The 19,943-nt window shown below is 47.0% G+C and overlaps 1 protein-coding gene across 5 annotated transcripts in view; it reads left to right on the forward strand.

Moving 5' to 3' along the window:
* Positions 1 to 19,943, forward strand: part of GRK3 (G protein-coupled receptor kinase 3) — a 161,512-nt gene that overhangs the window by 131,445 nt on the left and 10,124 nt on the right. For 4 of the 5 annotated variants that reach the window (XM_083710117.1, XM_083710118.1, XM_083710120.1 and 1 more), the window contains 8 exons: positions 3,930 to 4,060; positions 5,030 to 5,124; positions 7,069 to 7,176; positions 12,141 to 12,207; positions 15,351 to 15,451; positions 16,521 to 16,587; positions 16,831 to 16,926; positions 17,532 to 17,694. In XM_083710117.1, coding sequence (XP_083566243.1) covers positions 3,930 to 4,060; positions 5,030 to 5,124; positions 7,069 to 7,176; positions 12,141 to 12,207; positions 15,351 to 15,451; positions 16,521 to 16,587; positions 16,831 to 16,926; positions 17,532 to 17,694 — 828 coding nt within the window. The remainder of the gene's footprint in view (positions 1 to 3,929; positions 4,061 to 5,029; positions 5,125 to 7,068; positions 7,177 to 12,140; positions 12,208 to 15,350; positions 15,452 to 16,520; positions 16,588 to 16,830; positions 16,927 to 17,531; positions 17,695 to 19,943) is intronic. The other variant, XM_083710119.1, reaches the window with a different exon arrangement.

A 19,943-nucleotide genomic window follows, 5' to 3' on the forward strand; every position in this document is an offset into this window, starting at 1 on the left:
GCTCCCAGCCCCTCTAGACAGTCCAGAAGGATGGTCCATGGTGTCAAAGGCCGTTGAGAGATCCAGCAGAACTAGGAAACAGCTCTCACCTTTGTCCCTATCCTAGATCATCAACCAGCACGACCAAGGCAGTTTCAGTCCCATTGTGAGGCCTGAATCCCGATTGGAAAGGGATCCAAATGGTCCGCATCCTCCAGGCGTGCTTGGAGTTGTTCAGCAACCACCCGCTCAATCACCTTGCCCAAGAATGGTAGATTTGAGACTGGGCAATAGTTGGCCATATTGGCCGGGTCTAAATATGTTTTTAAAGAAGTGGTTTAATGACCGCCTCTTTCAGCGGGTCTGGGAAGGCTCCCTCACATCGCAAAGCCCATCACCCAGCCCTTCCCAGCTCACTTTTATCAGCCAAGATGGGTAAGGATCAAGGAGACAGGTAGTCTGTTTCACTTGTCCAAGCAGCCTGTCCACATCCTCGGAGTAACAGATTGGAATTGATCCCATGTAACAACACTAGACAGGACTCTAGCACTCCCCTGCCCTGGCCCTGCTCCCACGGTGGAGTCTACCTCCTTCTGAATCTGAGCGACTTTATCTGCAAAAAAACTTTGCAAAAGCATTGCAGGAGATCTTGGGGTCCCTACCAGGCCCCGGTGGTGCAGGTGGTTCCGATAGATTGTGAACCACCTGAAAGCGTCTCCTGCTGCTGTTTTCTGCAGATGCAATGGAGGCGATGAAGAAGGCCCTCTTCGCTGTCACCATTGCCACTTGGTAGGCTCGACGTTGAGCTCTAGCCCTTGTCCGGCCTGATTCAGAATGAGTTTTCCGCCACCGGCGCTCTAGCCGTCTCAACGACTGTTTCATCACCCTCAGCTCCGGGGGAAACCACGGGGCTGTCCGGGCTCCATGCAATCAGAGAGGGCGCTTCGGAGCCAGAGAGTCTATAGCCCTGGTTAACTCTGCATTCCAGCGGACCAGCTGAAAGGCCATCATCTTGGAATAAAACATCTCCTATCACTCTCTGGAAGCCAACAGGATCCATTAAGTGGCGGGGGCGGACCATCCGAATCGGTCCCACCTCCCTGCAGAGGGGAAGGGTCGCAGAGAAGTCCAGTTGCACCAGGAAATGATCTGACCATGGCACTTCTTTTGTTTCGCTTTTAGTTAGTGTCAGATCACCAACATCCATAGATGTAACCACCAGGTCTAAGGCATGTCCATGGCTATGAGTTGGGCCAAACTTTTTCAGGGACAGCCCCATGAAGGCCATGCGTTCCACAAAGTCCTGAGCGTTCCACAAAGTCCTTGTAATGTCGTGTCAGCGTGGATGTTAAAATCCCCCAGGACAACCAAACTAGGTGTCTCCAGGAACATATCCGCCATGACCTGAAGCAGCTCCGGCAGGGAATCCTTGGTGCAGAGGGGAGGTCGGTACACCAAAAGGAATCCTGTACTGCCCCTATTGCCCAACTTCCAGAGCATGCACTAAGAAAACTGGGTCTTCCCAAAAGGATGCCTGGTGCAAACTAATGACTTCCTAAAAATCACTGCAACCCCCCCTCCCCGCCCACATGACCTGGGTTGCTGTGCATAAGAGAAACCTGGTGGACAAGCAGCAGCAAGGACAGGCCTATCTGTTTCATCCAACCAGGTCACACATGCCAAGACAAATCCTCCATCCACAATCAGGTCGTGGTTGGCAGTGGTTTTATTCATCATTGACCAAGCATTGCACAGCAACACTTTCAGGTCATGTGGGTTTCTCTTGCTGATTCCAGTATCCTTCCGGTCAGGACCAGACCTGGAGGCAGGGATAGTCCTCAAACAACGACTAAGCCTGCACCCAAAAAATCACGCACCCACTGTTGTGTGGGGCCGCAATGGCACAAAAATGTGGTTACAAAGCACAGATCCACATGGATTCTCAGGATTTTTGCCAAACTCACCGTCAAATCACATGTCTGTGGCCACCGCATAAACCACAAAAATCATACACCCACTGTTTCATTCAGAATAGTTTTTTTCTTGTTTTTCTCCTCTAAAAACTAGGTGCGTCTAATGGACAGGTACGTCTTATGGTGCGAAAAATACGGTATATTGCAAACTGTATTGACCAGAGAGCCTGAGCTTGCATAGTCCTGGTCACTGTTCCATTCCCACCACCCCTGCATAAGAGGGCCTCTGGAACCTCTGGGGAGCCATCCAGAGGTTGCTGTGTTGCTTCAGGACTGGCAAGGCCCTAGCAGAGCTAGTTTAGCTGCTCCTTTCCTCCCGGTCCCAGATCCAGGGCATGTGAGGAGTCCTTCTTCTTCCTCATCAGTAGGATTTGGTCCCCCTCAGAAGTAGGGGGCCTCAAGCTGTCACACAGGCAGGCGTCCTCCTGTGCTGCTGGGGATTTTCTGACACAAGAGGGTCGGGCCATTGGCCTGACCAGCATCCATTGATTCTCCCTAAACCTGTGGTTTCCTATCATGGGGTTTCTTCCTGGGTGGTGGCCTCCGGAGAAATGCTGATGTCTGTTGACTTCCCCCTTAAGTGCTTGAGCTAGAAATAGGGTGGTCTTCTTACTTGTCCAACACTGGGCTTGTACTGCCAGGATGGTGGTGGAACTCAGCAGTAGCTCACTGGACTCACTCTCAGCATTGGACTGCAGTGTTTTTAGGGAAGGTCCTGGAGTCCCTGACAGGTTCAGACACTGATTAATGTCTACAAGGAAGGCAGCTGGGACTTGAGTGTTTCAAGACCTTGTCGTCCCAGATGTGCTTTGACTGCTTACAGTTATTGGGCAGTCATTTCCTTTCCCCAGCACTCCATTGTGGGAAACCAATTGGCACTTGCAACTCTGCAATTAAGTGTAGAGGAATGTGTTCATTTGCTTGGGGGAGATTTGGAGGCAAGCATAGGAGGAAACTCTGCTTTGGAAGAGTGAGGCCTGGGGGTTCTGTGTCGCTCTTTGCTCCGCTATAGCCTTGCCCATCTTTGCTTAAGCTGCAGAATCAATGAAGGCAGCAGAATTCAGCTTTTTCCTGGCACAGGATTTGGATATGTTAAAAGTATTTTTCCAACTCAACACTTGCAATGGTTGACAAAGAAAACCTTTGAAAGAAAGGGGAGTGTTGAGTGGAGGTTGGGAATAGGAAGATCTGGATGTGGATTGGAAAAGGGGGGCAAGTAGAGGCCAGGAAAGGCTAGCAAATCTGGTTGCTCCTGAAATCTCTTCCTTCTTCTTCTTTGCCTCCTCTTCATCCTCTTGCTGTTAATGGATTTCCCTATATTCACACCCTGTTCCCTCCCCCGTAGTTTGATATTGAACAGAGTAACAATCTACAGTGGTACCTTGGTTTACGAACTTAATCCGTTCCGGAAGATCGTTCTTAAACCAAAGCGTTCTTAAACCAAGGCGTGCTTTCCCATAGCAGTGGGGAAATTTACAAATGGAACACACTCAATAGGAAACATGTTCTGCTTCCAAGGCAAAGTTCACAAACCGAAACACCTACTTCCGGGTTTGCAGCGTTCTTAATCCAAGTTGTTCACAAACTAAGCTAGTCCTTAAACCAAGGTACCACTGTAGTTAAGCAACTCTTCTTAAGACGTAGACATCAAAAATAAAAAAACATCACAGTTAAATTATGGATAAAAATAAGATAATTGCACTCTTAAAAGTAGCTTCAACGTCATTTAAAGATCCAGCTAAGCGGGTGGGTCTTAAGTACCGACCTGAACACCATCTTCCCACTTAAGTCCTGGCATTTGCTCTCCTGGCCCAGGGGAGACTGCCTAGCTCAATGCAGGCTCTCCTGGCTCATCGGCAAAGGCCTGTCCTGACACTGCTCCCATTCTTGTAACTGGAGGTGCTGGAAATTGAGCCTGGCTTGTTCTTCCTGTGAAACTGACCTCTGGGCCCTTTCTCTCCTCCTCTTCACCTCTAGGTGGAGATCTTCACTACCACCTCTCACAGCATGGAGTGTTTTCGGAGAAGGAGATGCGCTTTTACGCCACTGAGATCATCCTTGGGCTTGAGCACATGCACAATCGCTTTGTGGTCTATAGAGACTTGAAGGTAACTTTTACCTAGGAGATGAAAATGCCACCATGGTGCCACACAGATTTGAGGGATGAGTGCCAAAGGAGTGCCAGAGATGGATATGGGGAACTGCAGGCTGGTTTTGGAAGGAGTGAGGGATGTTCATTACAGGTGCTTGCTGTAACTGGCCTGAGAGGCAAAAGCAGAATGGGGCAGAGAGAAAGTGGCTGAAAAACCTATAGCCCTGTTCAGGCATCAGGGCAACCCAGAGTCCAACATGACAGGTGGGTGGATTTCACCACCCACCCCGCTTTGTGAGTTGCAGGACGACTGTGAAGAGTAAAATTCAGGACACATAATAGGAAGTCCTTCTTTACACAGCACATAGTTAAACTATGGGACTTGCTCCCCCAGTGAAGCAGTGATGACCACCAACTTGGATGGCTTTAAAATCACATTGGAAAAATTCATGGAGGAGAGAAGGCCATCAATGCTCTGCCTCTAAAGTCAGAGGCAGTGATGCTCCTGAATAGCAGTAGCGGGAAAATCACCTTGATTTCCAGGATCTGCCTCTGCTTCTGATTCTCGCCCACAGCTCACAGACTGGTGGAGGAACCATTTCATCACCGTGCCACCCCCTCCACGCTCTTTGGATTTCTAGATTGCCCTGATGCTTGAGTAAAGCTTTCCACTTTCTGTGGTTTAGCTTAAGATGGCCCAAAAAATTGCATGCTTCCAGGGGTTCAAATGCTCTTCATCTTCTGTCTGTGCCCGTGCTTAGCATAGCTTGTGAGCATTTTGACCTTTCCCCCTCTGCCCCTAACAGATGAAAGGTAAGGGGGGGTCAGCTGTGCCAAAGACACAGGCCAGTGTTAGTTTTTCAGCAAGTCCATTTTCTTTTTTTTCTGGGTTGAGCATGTGCACAGTTTGGTGAACTGACCCTGTTGGTCGAACATTTCTTCGTTTCAGTTGCTAAGTAACAGGTGCTTATTGATGTGCTTCTAGCCAGCAAATATCCTCTTGGATGAACACGGCCACGTGAGGATTTCCGACCTGGGGCTGGCTTGCGATTTCTCCAAAAAGAAGCCTCATGCCAGCGTGTAAGTATTGTGCAAACACAGCTTCTGGCTGACACTTTGCACCGCTGTTGCCTTCTCTTTGCCAACACCACCATGATTACTATCATGGAATTTATCACTTATTTATTTATTTCGTAAAATTTATATTGCTACCATTTATTAAATTTATAAGCCACTTTTTTGGTCAAGGCAACTCAGAATGACTTATAACCAACCAAACAAGCAAGCAAACAAACAAACAAACCACCAATACATTAAAACACATTAAAACTAAGGGGAAGAAATACATTTAAAATATCCCTCCCACCCACTCTAAAAGGCCAGAGATAGAGGCCAAAGACCCAGTGAAAGAGGAAAGGTTTCACCTTGATATATTGCTCATATGCTGTTTGATTGTAAAACACACACACACACATATACATGCACACATACACAAACCAAACCCTCAAAAAGAATAAAGCAAAAAAATTATCAGTAAAGGAAATTATTTAAAACATTCAAAAAATGATTAAAATCAGAGATTGGCTAAAAACAGATTAGAACGCCCATCAACATTATGAGGCTGGGTAGGCATGTTCAAGCAAAATGTTTTTAGTAGGCACTGAAAAGAGTACAGCAAAGGCACTTGTCTGATGTCAACAGGCAGCAAGTTCCAAAGTGCCGTGGTGCCACACTAAAAGATTGATTTCTTACAAATGTGGAACATGTATTATGTGGCACCTGTAACAGTGTCAGTTTTGCTCTTATTGGAATGCAGAAAGCTGTCTTCTACCTAGTCAGGCAGAATGGGGCCACTAACTCTGACTGGCAGCAGCTCTCCAGGGCCTCAAGTGTTGAGACTGCTTTAATGTTAAGTTCTCGGGAGGCATTTTGTGACAAGTGGCACTTACATAAATAAGGACTGCTACCTGACCTTTTTTCACCTGGAGGTGCTAGATTGTACCTAAGGCCCTCTATATGCATAGAACATGTTCTGATGCTGAGTTATGGTTCCTGCTTTTCGGACACAAGATCACCAGCAACTCCATGTTTCAGTCAGGTCTGAAATCCTGGAAAACTGCTGTCAGTCAATGTAGACAATATGGTGCTAGATGGATCAGTGGTTTGATTTGGTACAAGACAGCTTCCCATCTTACTATTTAATTCAGAACTATGAGGACTAGAAACTAAGTTTATTTTTAGAGAAATGTGCTTTGCATGTCCAGGAGGTTGTTTCTCAAATCAGTTTGATCTCAGCTCCCTGTGGGCAGCACATGCACAGCAAAGTATTTCTCCAAGGCCACCTACTTCAGTAAGAAACTCATTCTTGGAGTTTAGCCAAGTTCTCAGCATTTTTCATAATTTGGGCACTAAATTGTTACAGAACCTTCTCACCAAAAGTGTGTGCCCCTTTGCTGCATCAAAAGATTGTTAAGTTCAGAGATGGTAGTTGTGGGAGTTTCAAGAAAATAACAAAAGAGGCTCCTGGATCAGGCCAATGGCTCACCTAGTCCAGCATCCTGTTGCCACAGTGGCTAAGCAGATGCCTCTTTTGGAAAACCCTCCAGCCCAGACCTGAGTACAAGAGCCCCCTTCCTTCCTGTGGCTTCTTTCTACAACTGGTATTCTAATGCTATAGTTGGATAGTTGGAGGCAGAGCTGAGCCATCCTGGCTAGTAGCTATTGATAGCCATGTCCTCCATGAACTTGTGCAGTCCTTTTTTAAAACCATCTAGGTTGGCAGCCATTGCTGCCTCCCATTGGTGTAAGTTCCATAGTTTTAAGTATGTGAATAAGTACTTTCTCTTATCTGTCCTGAATCTGCCTATTTTCAGCTTCATTGGATGTCCACGCGTAACCCTGCCCCTTGCTTGCAGATTTTAGAAATGAACCATTGTAGGTGTTCCATCAAGCCATAGCATCCTAAATTGCAGCCAGGCATTCACTAGTTGTCTGACTCGCTCCTTTTGCCTCCCTTAATCACAGCGGCACCCATGGCTACATGGCTCCCGAGGTGCTCCAGAAAGGGACAGCCTATGACAGCAGCGCAGACTGGTTCTCCTTGGGCTGCATGCTCTTCAAGCTTCTCCGAGGGTGAGCCCAGCCATCCTGGGGAGCGCAGAATTGGGGGGGGGGTTCCTCCTAAGCCATTGCTGCCTTCTGTTGTGCACGTGAGAAGTGCTTGGAGCTCCTTGGAGCAACAGGGCTTTGTGATGAGATGCAAAAAGAAAGTGATTTCCAGAATTTGAGAACAATTCCCAAAGATATGTATGTAATCTGCTTTATTTAATCCATACCTCCAACATTTATCCAATCCTAATTTATAAATTAAGTTCAATGTATTGTTAAATACCATTGATAGGGGTTTTTAAAACAGTTCTCATTTAGGTCTGCTGAAATTATATTAGAATGGAAGTTAACCCAAATTGAGTTCCATTTTTTCCTGGTTATTCTTTGATCCAAATCTGACACCCATTTTCTCATACGTGTATCCTGGTTCCAATCCAAGTTTAATCCATAGATAGCTAGAATTAATTACTTTATCCAAATGATCAGACTAATGATCAGACTTTGATATATTAGCTAGTGTATACCCACTGGAACTTTAAATATTTCTGCTGGGTTATCTATAATGTTATTATAGATGTTATTATGGAAAATGATAAAAAAATAGTGTTCAACTTTATAACTGCTGCTAAAATTATAATAACCAAAAATTGAGGGAAAATCATATCTCCTGCTGAATGGACTGAGAAAATTTGGTCCATAGTAACTGTGATTAACCTAACATTTCAAAAGAATACATAAAAACCAGCCTAGCAGGTTTATGGAAAAATGAGATTATTTGGCACTTTGAAGTGCCAGGGATAGGACTTTGAAGCACCACATAGGCAGCAAGGCACTGCTAAAATGAAGGAGGGGGTAACCCTTTGTTTTAGCAGCTGTTCCAATGCAAACTCTTTCCTGATTCTAAAGCAACAGAAACTGCTGAAACTTTGCTGCCTCAGCTAAGCTGAGCTTCATTGCTAGACTGAGTTTTCATTGAAACTGCTGCTAAAAAGCAGGGGGGAAAGCAGGAAAACATTGGTTTCAGCAGGGCCTTTCCATCCTGCTTAGCACTGGGTTTGGGTGTGCAAGAGAGTTCCCTGCAGGGAGTTCTCTTGCTTTACTGGAACTGAGCAAGTTTGACCTCCTTTTGCATCAGCTGTTTAGTGCTGGGTTCAAGAGCATGAGGAAAGTCTTTCACATGCGCATCTAGTAGGATTGGCCTGCAAGCCTACTTTGTGCAGTGCTCCAGAAGCTGTGCAGGGGCTTTTGGCCAAGCCCCACCCTTGTTGTTTAGTCGTTTAGTCGTGTCCGACTCTTCGTGACCCCATGGAACAGAGCACGCCAGGCACTCCTGTCTTCCACTGCCTCCTGCAATTTGGTGAAACTCATGCTGGTAGCTTCAAGAACACTGTCCAACTATCTCATCCTCTGTCGTCCCCTTCTCCTTGTGCCCTCCATTTCCCCAACATCAGGGTCTTTTCCAGGGAGTCTTCTCTTCTCATGAGGTGGCCAAAGTATTGGAGCCTCAGCTTCAGGATCTGTCCTTCCAGTGAGCACTCAGGGCTGATTTCCTTCAGAATGGATAGGTTTGATCTCCTTGCATGCAGTCCATGGGACTCTCAAGAGTCTCCTCCAGCACCATAATTCAAAAGCATCAATTCTTTGGCGATTAGCCTTCTTTATGGTCCAGCTCTCACTTCCATACATACTGGGAAAACCATGGTTTTAACTATAGGGACCTTTGTTGGCAAGGTGATTTCTCTGCTTTTTAAGATGCTGTCTAGGTTTGTCATTGCTTTTCTCCCAAGAAGCAGGCGTCTCTTAATTTTGTGACTGCTGTCACCATCTGCAGTGATCAAGGAGCCCAAGAAAGTAAAATATCTCACTGCCTCCATTTCTTCCCCTTCTATTTGCCAGGAGGTGATGGAACCAGTGGCCATGATCTTCGTTTTTTGATGTTGAGCTTCAGACCATATTTTGCGCTCTCCTCTTTCACCCTCATTAAAAGGTTTTTTAATTCCTCCTCACTTTCTGCCATCAAGGTTGTGTCATCTGCATATCTGAGGTTGTTGATATTTCTTCCGACAATCTTAATTCCGGTTTGGGATTCATCCAGCCCAGCCTTTTGCATGATGAATTTTGCATATAAGTTAAATAAGCATGGAGACAATATACAGCCTTGTCGTACTCCTTTCCCAATTTTGAACCAATCCGTTGTTCCATATCCAGTTCTAACTGTAGCTTCTTGTCCCACATAGAGATTTCTCAGGAGACAGATCAGGCACTCCCATTTCTTTAAGAACTTGCCATGGTTTGCTGTGGTCAACACAGTCAAAGGCTTTTGCATAGTCAATGAAGCAGAAGTAGATGTCTTTCTGGAACTCTCTAGCTTTCTCCATAATCCAGCGCATGTTTGCAATTTGGTCTCTGGTTCCTCTGCCTCTTCTAAATCCAGCTTGCACTTCTGGGAGTTCTCGGTCCACATACTGCTTGAGTCTTCCTTGTAGAATTTTAAGCATAACCTTGCTAGCGTGTGAAATTAGTGCAATTGTGCGGTAGTTGGAGCATTCTTTGGCACTGCCCTTCTTTGGGATTGGGATGTATACTGATCTTCTCCAATCCTCTGGCCACTGCTGTGTTTTCCAAATTTGCTGGCATATTGAGTGTAGCACCTTAACAGCATCATATTTTAAAATTGTGAATAGTTCAGCTGGAATACCATCACTTCCACTGGCATTGTAATTAGCAGTGCTTTCTAAGGCCCATTTGACTTCACTCTCAAGGTCAGCAACCACACTACCTGGGGTGTATGAGCCATCTGTATCTTTCTGGTATAATTCCTCTGTGTATTCTTGCCACCTCTTCTTGATGTGTTCTGCTTCTGTTAGGTCCTTGCCACTTCTGTCCTTTATTATGGTAATATTTTTACGAAATGTTCCTTTCATATCTCCAATTTTCTTGACCAGATCTCTGGTTCTCCCCATTCTGTTGTTTTCCTCTATTTCTTTGCATTGCTCGTTTAAGAAGGCCTTCTTGTCTCTCCTTGCTATTTTCTGGAAATCTGCATTCAATTTCCTCCATCTTTCACTATCTCCCTTGCATTTTGCTTGCCTTCTCTCCCCCGCTATTTGCAAGGCCTCGTTGGACAGCCACTTTGCTTTCTTGCATTTCCTTTTCGTTGGGATGTTTTTCGTTGCTGCCTCCTGTATAATGTTGCGAGCCTCCATCCATAGTTCTTCAGGCACTCTGTCCACCAAATCTAAATCCTTAAACCTGTTCCTCATTTCCACTGTGTATTCATAAGGGATTTGATTTAGATTGTATCTTACCGGCCCAGTGGTTTTTCCTACTTTCCTAAGCTTGAATTTTGCTAGAAAAAGCTGATGATCTGAGCCACAATCAGCTCCAGGTCTTGTTTTTGCTGACTGTATAGAGCTTCTCCATTTTTGGCTGCAGAGAATAATCAATCTGAATTCGATGCTGCCCATCTGGTGATGTCCATGTGTAGAGTCGTTTCTTGTGTTGTTGGAAAAGAGTGTTTGTGATGACCAGCTTGTTCTCTTGGCAGAACTCTATTAGCCATTGCCCTGCTTCGTTTTGAACTCCAAGGCCAAACTTGCCAGTTGTTCCTTTTATCTCTTGATTCCCTACTTTAGCATTCCAATCCCCTATAATGAGAAGAACATCCTTCTTTGGTGTCATTTCTAGAAGGTGTAAAGTGTTGTTGTTGTTGTTGTTGTTTGGTGTCACTTCTATAAGGTGTTGTAAGTCTTCATAGAATTGGTCAATTTCAGTTTCTTCAGCACCAGTAGTTGGTGCATAAACTTGGATTACTGTGATGTTAAAAGGTCTGCCTTGGATTCGTATCGAGATCAGCTTTCGCCACTCTTTTGTTGACTATGAGGGCCATGCCATTTCTTTTAGGGGATTCTTGCCCATCAATGAATTTGCCCATTCCTGTCCATTTTAGTTCAGGATGTCAATATTTATTCTTGCCATCTCATTTTTGACCACATCCAACTTACCTTGGTTCATGGTTCTTACATTCCAGGTTCCTATGCAATATTTTTCTTTGCAGCATTGGACTTTCCTTTCGCTTCCAGGCATATCCGCAACTGAGTGACCTTTCGGCTTTGGCCCAGCCACTTTATCAGCTCTGAATCTATTTGTGCTTGTCCTCCACTCTTCCTCAGAAGCATGTTGGATGCCTTCCGACCTGAGGGGCTCATCTTCCAGCATCATAACTTTTATATGCCTGTTGTCCATGGAGTTTTCTTGGCAGGGATACTGGAGTGGCTTGCTGGTTCCTGCTCCAGGTGGATCACGTTTGGTCAAAACTGTCCATCTTGGGTGGCTCTGCATGGCATAGCTTATAGCTTCTCTGAGTTATTCAAGCCCCTTCGCCACGACAAGGCAGTGATCCATAAAGGGGAGCCCCACCCTTACTTGCACCATACCTGATGTAGGTTGGGTGGGCCTGGCTTTCTCTAAGTGACCTTGTGGACTAGCTAGAGAGGCCCGGCAGGCCAAGTGTAGCCCACTGGCTGGAGAAACACACACACACACACAGTTTATCTGTTCCATGCCACATCTTGGATTTTCCTGAATGTTATAGCACAGAACTTCAGGCAGCTAGCTGAGGAACATGCTTTATTCTTCTACAGTTTAGGATATAAAACTTTCCCCCCGGTATGAAAGTGTTTCTATGTCCCAATTCAAAGGAGCAGATGCAAAGTTATCTGTGCATGGATGCATGCCTTTGCCGAACTGGTGACCTCGAGATTTTTTTTGGACTACAACTTCCATCAGCCCCAGCAGGATCATACAACTGTGGTGACTGGGGTTGATGGGAGATTTTAATCCCAAACACCCAGAGGTAACCAGCTAATTTTATTAATCCCATTCTCCCATGTGCTGCCTAGTGCTCATGTCCCTGTTTCCTTCCATTCCCTTCTCTCCCTGCTTCCCCACACACCAAATCAGTGCTTTAATTTTTCTTCTTTCTCTAGGCACAGCCCTTTCAGGCAGCACAAGACCAAAGACAAGCATGAGATTGACCGCATGACACTCACAGCGGTAAGGATTCTGAATGATGCCATTGTGTTTGTGGGAAGGGTCATCGTTCAGTGGTAGAGGAGCAGCAGAAGGTCCCTGCTTCCATCCCCACTGACCTCTCCAGTTAGAGATGGGAGAGATACCTTTCTGAAATTCTGGAGAGCCTGTGCCAGCCAGCATAGATATTACTGATCTAGAAGGGTCAATGGTCTAAGGCAGCTTCCAGTGTTTCTATGCTTTGTATCATGACTGTTACTCTGTAGTTATACCCTTTGGCCAGACGTGGTTCTGTCTCTGCTTTTGTTCGTTCCTTTCAATCACTAACTATACTTCTTTTCAGGGGCAAGCCATCACTCAAAACAGTTTGCAATAATATTAAAATGAAAGATCAGTTGGAAGACAATTAATGAAGAGCAGCAATAGCCTTCTTCCTATAAAAAAATTCTATAAATAGCCTGATGAAGCAATACTAAAAGTTAGAGCATCCCAAACTCTTCCTTTGGCAGCAACAAGAGAAGTTCCCTGGGGAGACTGCTCCAAAGTTGGGCTTCCACCACAGAGAAGGCCCTCAAGGTCATTGATCCAGCCATCCACTGAATCTGCCTCTTTTCCTTATTCAAGACATGCAAAGTGCTTGGCTGCTCTTAGTTCAGGTACCCATACAGCTACCAGGAAGACATTTTTTGTTTAAAAGGAGGCTGAACTGTTTTATGGAAAACTAATTCTGTAGTTGTAGTGATGGCTTTAATTGCTTTTGGAATCTGTAGCTTTTGAATTTTGTCTCATTTTATCTTGCTATGCCGCTTTGATAACTTTGGCTATGAAGCAGTATATGCATTTGTTAAATAAATAACATCAGCCCTGCAAGGTAGGGCCCAGACAGCCTTGAGAGTAGCAGTTAGAGCAGGGGTGTCGAACTCAAATTCATTGGGGGCCGCATCAGCAGTTTGGTCACCCTCATAGGGCCGGCTGTATCGGCCTAAAATATTTGAGCAGGCTGAGACCCCCGAAGTTGATGGGCTTTGAAATTTAAATGGGGTGTGTGTGGCGTGTGATAAATTATGTGAGGTTCGAGCTGGTCTTTGACCAGTAATAAATTATGATGATGGTGATGTGAGGTGGGGCCTACCTGCCCCCCCCTCAATATTTTATTCAGGCTGACACTCCTGTTGTGAAAGATTACTAAAATCTGCCCCTGTGGTGATGTATCATAACATTGTGCACGCCCAGTCTGAGAGCACATTTACCGGACTGCGTCTTGTGGCTGGGGCTTGTCTGCGCTTTCTCTTCCTTCTCCGCCTGTTGCTGCCTCCTCCCTGTGCCAGGCGCTGGTGGGGGGGGAGATGTGCCGGTTGCACCCCAGTTTCTGACGGGGGCCAATGCTGCTTGCTCCTCCCTCTGCTTTTCAACACTGCAATATATCGCTACCGTATCACAACATCACTATATTGAAAAGTTGGTATCGTCTGCTTTTAGGGGCTTACTCAGTGGGGACAGGGGCACTCCTAGGAATTTATTGGATTTCAAATCGCTGGATTTCAAATCCCATTGAGGGGGGGCAGGGGCGGACTTTGGTAATATGGCAACCACCCTGAGTGAGGACAAAATTTGGTGCCCCCCCAATAGAATAAATAGGCATTGTTATCATTATTTTGTGCTCCCTTGGCTCGGGGAGGGTTAGGTGCCCGCACGGCCCCAAATCTGGCGCTGGTGGAGGAAGCACATTTCCACTACGGGCCGAGCTGCCCCTGTGGATCCTGCTGTCTGAGGCAGCCGCCTCCCCTTGCCCTCCGTGGCAAGCCGAGGCTGAGGGGGACGTTCGCTTGCCCAGGTGCCGGTCTCCCGTCCACTTGCTCTGGCGCGCCCGCTGCAGCCTTGCTGCCAGCAGCCGTTGGGGAAGGCGGCCGGCCGGCCTCCGGGGCTCGGTGGGGCCCGCCGGCAGAGGGCGGCGCTGTGCTTCGCCTGGGCGTGGAAGCCCTGCTGGCACATTGTTTCCCGCGCCGCGCTCCCGCCTCCATCTTGGCTTGCTCCCTCCCGTCCTCCGCCTCCGCACCTTGCCTGCCAGACTTGCATCCCTGCCCGGCGGCGCAGCGGAGGCCGAGCATGGCGCCAGCAGCGGCTGCCGGGGCGAGCGGAGGAGTGTCCGGCCGGGAACTCCGTTCCGCTTGCTGCTGTTGCTTGCGCTGGGTGCCTCCTGGGCGGCACGCCCGCCGGAGCGGCTGCCAGAGATGCGGCAGCCCGCGGGATGAGGCGGGCAGCCTGCGGAGTCGCGCCGGCGGAGGACCTCCAGAGGCGGCCTCTCTGCTCACCACCTCCTTCGTGCTGAAAGGCGACACGGCACACAACCAGGCGATGGTGCACTGGACGGGCAAGAACAGCAGCGAGAACGGCGGCTACACGGGCCACATGACGAGGTCTCGCGGGCCGGATTCGGCCCACGGGCCTTGTGTTTGACACCCGTGAGTTAGAGTATCAGACAAGGGCTCTGGAGACCTTAGGCCAGTCACCATCTCTCAGCCTCACCTACACCATAGCTTCCTCCGTGCTGAATGTACAGAAGTAAGTAGCTTCTTTTTTTGCTGCCATCTTTGCTTGCAGATGATTCTGTGGGGTCTTTTGTGGGTGTTGTTGTTGTTGTTGTTCAGTCGTTTAGTCGTGTCCGACTCTTCGTGACCCCCTGGACCAGAGCACGCCAGGCACTCCTGTCTTCCACTGCTTCCCGCAGTTTGGTCAAACTCATGCTGGTAGCTTCGAGAACACTATCCAACCATCTCATCCTCTGTCGTCCCCTTCTCCTTGTGCCCTCCATCTTTCCCAACATCAGGGTCTTTTCCAGGGTGTCTTCTCTTCTCATGAGGTGGCCAAAGTATTGGAGCCTCAGCTTCAGGATCTGTCCTTCCAGTGAGCACTCAGAGCTGATTTTCTTAAGAATGGATAGGTTTGATCTTCTTGCAGTCCATGGGACACTCAAGAGACTCCTCCAGCACCATAATTCAAAAGCATCAATTCTTCAGCGATCAGCCTTCTTTACTCCCAGCTCTCACTCCCATACATCACTACTGACTTTTTGTGGGTTGGGGGCACTGATACCTGTCTGGAGGATCCTAACTTATGAGCAACTCCATTCAATTCTCACTGAGCTTATAGCCCTGTTTTCTTCTCAGAATGTGGAATTACCAGAGTCATTTTCCCCTGAACTCAAGTCTCTTTTGGAAGGTCTTCTCCAGCGAGACGTGAGCAAGAGGCTTGGCTGCCAGGGTAGTGGGTAAGTCCTCACTGATAGAAGAAGTGTTGCATGCTTTAAGAACATCAAAAGAGCCAGGCAGTAGGCTAAAGATGGCAAGCTAAAGATGGCCCAGCCTCCTCTTCTCACAGTGGCCAGCCAGAAGCACAGAAAGGCAGAAAGCAGGACCTTCCAGAGTTGGAGGCAGCAATACCAGTTGCTGTAAGCCAGGAGGGGTTTTGTGTTCAAATCCTGCTTGCGGGTTTCCCACAGGCATCTGGTTGGCCACTGTGAGTGGAGGATGCTGGACCTGAAGGGTCGCTGACCTGATCCAGCCAGCTCTTATTATGTTACTATGAGTGCAACAGCAGCACTCTCCCCATTGTGATTTCTAGCAACTAGTGTTCAGGGTTGTGCTGTCTCTGGCAAGGGAGGTGGAACATAGCCATCATGGCTAAAGTTAGTAGCCTTCAGAAGTTTTGTTTTACATCAGCCTTAAACAAAAGATCTAGGGCTGCCCTTGCTGAATAAATTAAATCAGTGAAAAGACACTCTTCATATATTGGTTGCAGATTTTGTTTTTAAAAAATCACTAACACAAGTAATACAGACTGCAAGCCCTGCCTTCAAAGAGGCATTCCTTCCCTTTTCCTCGCATAGGACAGAATGCGTTGTATGATGCCCCCTACAACACAAGAGAAGCGCATAGTCTAAAAATGAACAGAAAAGCAAAAGAAGCATGCTGTTTGCTTCAGAACTTATGCAAATAAAATTGATCAATTTGCAAATAGCAGTGCAGCCCTGAGAAAATCCGTTGTTTTCCATTTCTATGGATTGATTCTCTGATGTCTTAGATAGCACCTAGATAGCCCTAAGCTACCTTTTAAAATATTTAAAGCAGCAGGGCTGTAACTCAGGAGACAGAGCACCTGCTTTTCATGCAGGAGGTCCCAGGCTCCTGGTGCAAGTCAATGTAGATACTACTGAGCTAGAATACTGAGCTCTATATGCCAGACACCATATAAAGCGCCTCTGTGTTCATAGCAAATTGGTCTGCCTGAAAGCGTTATTGCCTAAGACAATCACCATCTGGTTGCAATTCATTCCTCAGGGCGCAGGAAGTGAAGGAGCACCCCTTCTTCAAAGGCATTGACTGGCAGTACGTCTACTTGCAAAAGGTGATCTGCTGCTATTTTTTAATCACACCCCTTATGCACGCTTGTACATTTTTTCTTAGAGGCACCAAAAGTTCAAATGGGGCGTTTGATGCAGTTTTGTGCTGAATTTTTGCCCTGTTGTTAATTCTTATCACACATTGTCCTGATAGCTCAGCTGAAGGGCAACCTACCTTTTTAAATAACTACTAAGACTCCGTATCACCATGGCCTGTGGATTTGTAACTGCTACTCTTGCTTTGGCAGTACACACCGCCTCTGATTCCTCCGCGGGGAGAAGTGAATGCGGCGGATGCTTTTGACATTGGCTCCTTCGATGAGGAAGACACAAAAGGCATCAAGGTGTGAGGGGGACATTTTCCTTTAGCCATTGAGACCAGAGGAGGTGGGCTGTTTGTGATTTCCACCATGCTCACTCAGAAGCTTCTTGTGCTTCTCGTTTGACCCTCCTGTTCCACTCTAAACAGTCTTCTTGGCTTCCAGTGGTCCATAATGAGATGGGAGAGTGTTGGCAAGTGAGGGTGATGGATGGGGAAGGTGCAGTGTAGCTGAGGATGTGTCCTTGCACCAGCTGGTGCAAGGATTACTGAGAGAATACATGCAGGGCCATTCAAAGATTTCCCTAATATGATAGGGACATGTTGGACTCCAATTCCCATCAGCCCTAGCCAGTCAAGGATGATGGGAGTTGTAGTTGTACATTCAACGTTAAGAATTGTTTTATGACTGTTGGGTTTGGAAAGGCCTTTGTCCAAGACAAGGTTGGGACTTGAGGACCAATTTCTCCCAGTAGGATTACTCCCTCCTCTCCAGATTGATTATATATTTTTAATCCATAGGCATAATTCCAATCAGTTTTATGGATATGATGGAAGGCAGCTGGCTTTGCCCTTTTGGTGATGTCTCTTCTCTCTCTCTGCTTCCTTGTACTGCCCACTTTTTATCAGTTGCTTGATAGTGACCAAGAACTGTACAAGAACTTTCCCCTGGTCATCTCAGAGCGCTGGCAACAAGAAGTGGTGGAAACGGTTTATGATGCAGTGAACAGTGACACAGACAAGATCGAAGCCAGGAAGCGAGCGAAGAACAAGCAACTGGGGCACGAGGAAGGTAGCAAAGGCAGCTCTGGTTCTGGAATGTGAGGTGGGATTTGCTAAGTCATGGCAGAGAGTGTGAGGGTCTTTGGGGACTGATTTCTGCTCTCCCATCATTAAGGACTTTTTAGGATTCTTTTAGTGCTCTCTTGCACTTCTGTTTGACTTCTTAAGGAGAGGGGCCTGGAAGTTCTTCCTGCTGAATCCCAGATGCATAAGGATTGACTGTGGCTACTGGGGACCTTGTTAGTTTCTTTATGTACCCTCATTGTGGGCAGTGCTTTAGAAGAGGAGAGGGAAGCTTTCAGTCTATAATTCAGTGCACGGAGGAGGCTTCAGGTAGTGGAGGGTGGTGGAGCGGCAGGAGCGAATGTCACCAGCACATATGTTGTGCAGGAGGCTCATTATCCGATGGTTATTGCTATGTGTGAGCTGGTGATTCTCAAGTCCCTCTGGTACATGTAACTGCATTTTGCTCACATTCATCCCTTTTGCCCTCCCATCCTGAGAGGATAGGAAGATCCATTGGCCAATCTAGTCCCACCAAGCAGATGCCTGTGGGAAACCTGCAGGCAGTATTCAAGCATAAGAACACTGCAGCTTCCAGTGAAAGCATTTACCATGGTGGCAGAGCATAGCTATCATGGCTAGTATCCAGAGAATCAGACTTTATTGTTATGATCTCAGATCGGCCACTAGAATAAAGTTGTCACAGTAAAGATTGGCTATTAGCCGTGGCTATTAGCTCTTGCATGAATTTAGCCAATCCTCCTTTAAAGCCACCCAAGTTGGTAGTCATCACTGTCTTCTATGGGAAGGAGTTCCATAGTTTAACTATGTGCTATGTGAAGGACTTTTCTGTTGTGATTCAAGGACCTGCCACATGGGCACAGTATATTAGGTTAATGGGCTAAAAAAGGCCACATCATGATTACAGCATGTGAGAGGTATTGGCTTAGGCATTGGATAAAACAACAGAGCATGACTCCACCCCCTCAGGGAGGGGTGAGTCTATCAAGGGTTAACCACCAGTGGGAGGAGCCTGTTGATGCAAATACAACTGAAAGCCCCCCCTGATATCACCGGGGGTCGTACTATGGCCCTAGCCACCAGCAAGGGCATCAGACAGGATCCACAACCACTGGATTCCTTAAAATGGAGGGGTGGGGTAGGCGATGGCCACACCCTGCCCTCCAACACACAACCATATTCCAATGCCTGACCGCCACCTGAGCCAAAAGAGGCTCGCCACCAATACCCTCACAGCTGCAACCAATCCCTAAGGCTTCTGATGATGTCGGCCAGCCAAATATAATTGCAGAGGTCTGAGAGGTGAACTCCATCATCACGAAATAAAGACCATTCGCTGAACCGGATGTCAGCATGCTGACCACTTGGCCATTCATATGTGTGCACCGGCAGCACAATGGCTGAGAAACTAAACCCTGCCCCCAAGCCTCCAGCTGATTGGCTGGCCACCTGGGGGCGTGCCACAGCAGCCAGGGCACCCCCTGCCAATGGGGAAAACGGCTCCTGCTCACAACTCCTCCCCTCCCTGAGGAGGAGAGGCTTTGTCCCAAATCTTCCAATATTCATCTTCAGGTAACATTCAGACCCAGGTAACTACCAACTGGTGAGCTTGACATCAATACCTGGAAAAGGTCCTAGAATAGATAATTCAACAGTTGGTCTGCAAGCATTTAGAAGAGGATGCTGTGATTACTAAAACCCAGCATGGGTTTCTCAAAAATAAGTCATGCCAGACCAATCTGATTTCTTTTTTGGATGGAATTACAAACTTGGTGGATCAGGGAAATGCTGTGGACATAGAGTATACTGATTTCAGGAAGGCTTTTGACATGATATTTTCACAAGGAAGCTGGTAAAATGTGGGTTGAACGAGGTAACTGTTAGGTGGATTTGTAGCTGGTTTACTGACTGAATCCAAAGAGCACTCATTAGATGCCGAAAATCGGGCCTGCGCATGTGGGCATGCACACAAGCGATTTCCGGTGGCACTGACATGCCCACAAACAATTTCTAGTGCCATGGACATGCGCACAAGCTTGTTTTCTCCTGCTCTAGAGGGTAGGACTCAAGTTACAAGAAAGGAAATTCCGACTAAACATTCAGAAAAACTTTCTGACTGTTTGACAGTGGAACGGTCTCCCTCAGGAGGCGTGGACTCTCCTTCCTTGGAAGTTTTTAAGCAGAGGTTGGATGACCATCTGTCATGGATGCTTTAGCTGGGATTGCAGGGCCTTG

The sequence above is a fragment of the Podarcis gaigeae genome (assembly GCF_964106915.1).
Source record: "Podarcis gaigeae genome assembly, chromosome: 13".
In the NCBI taxonomy this organism is placed as follows: Eukaryota; Metazoa; Chordata; class Lepidosauria; order Squamata; family Lacertidae; genus Podarcis; species Podarcis gaigeae.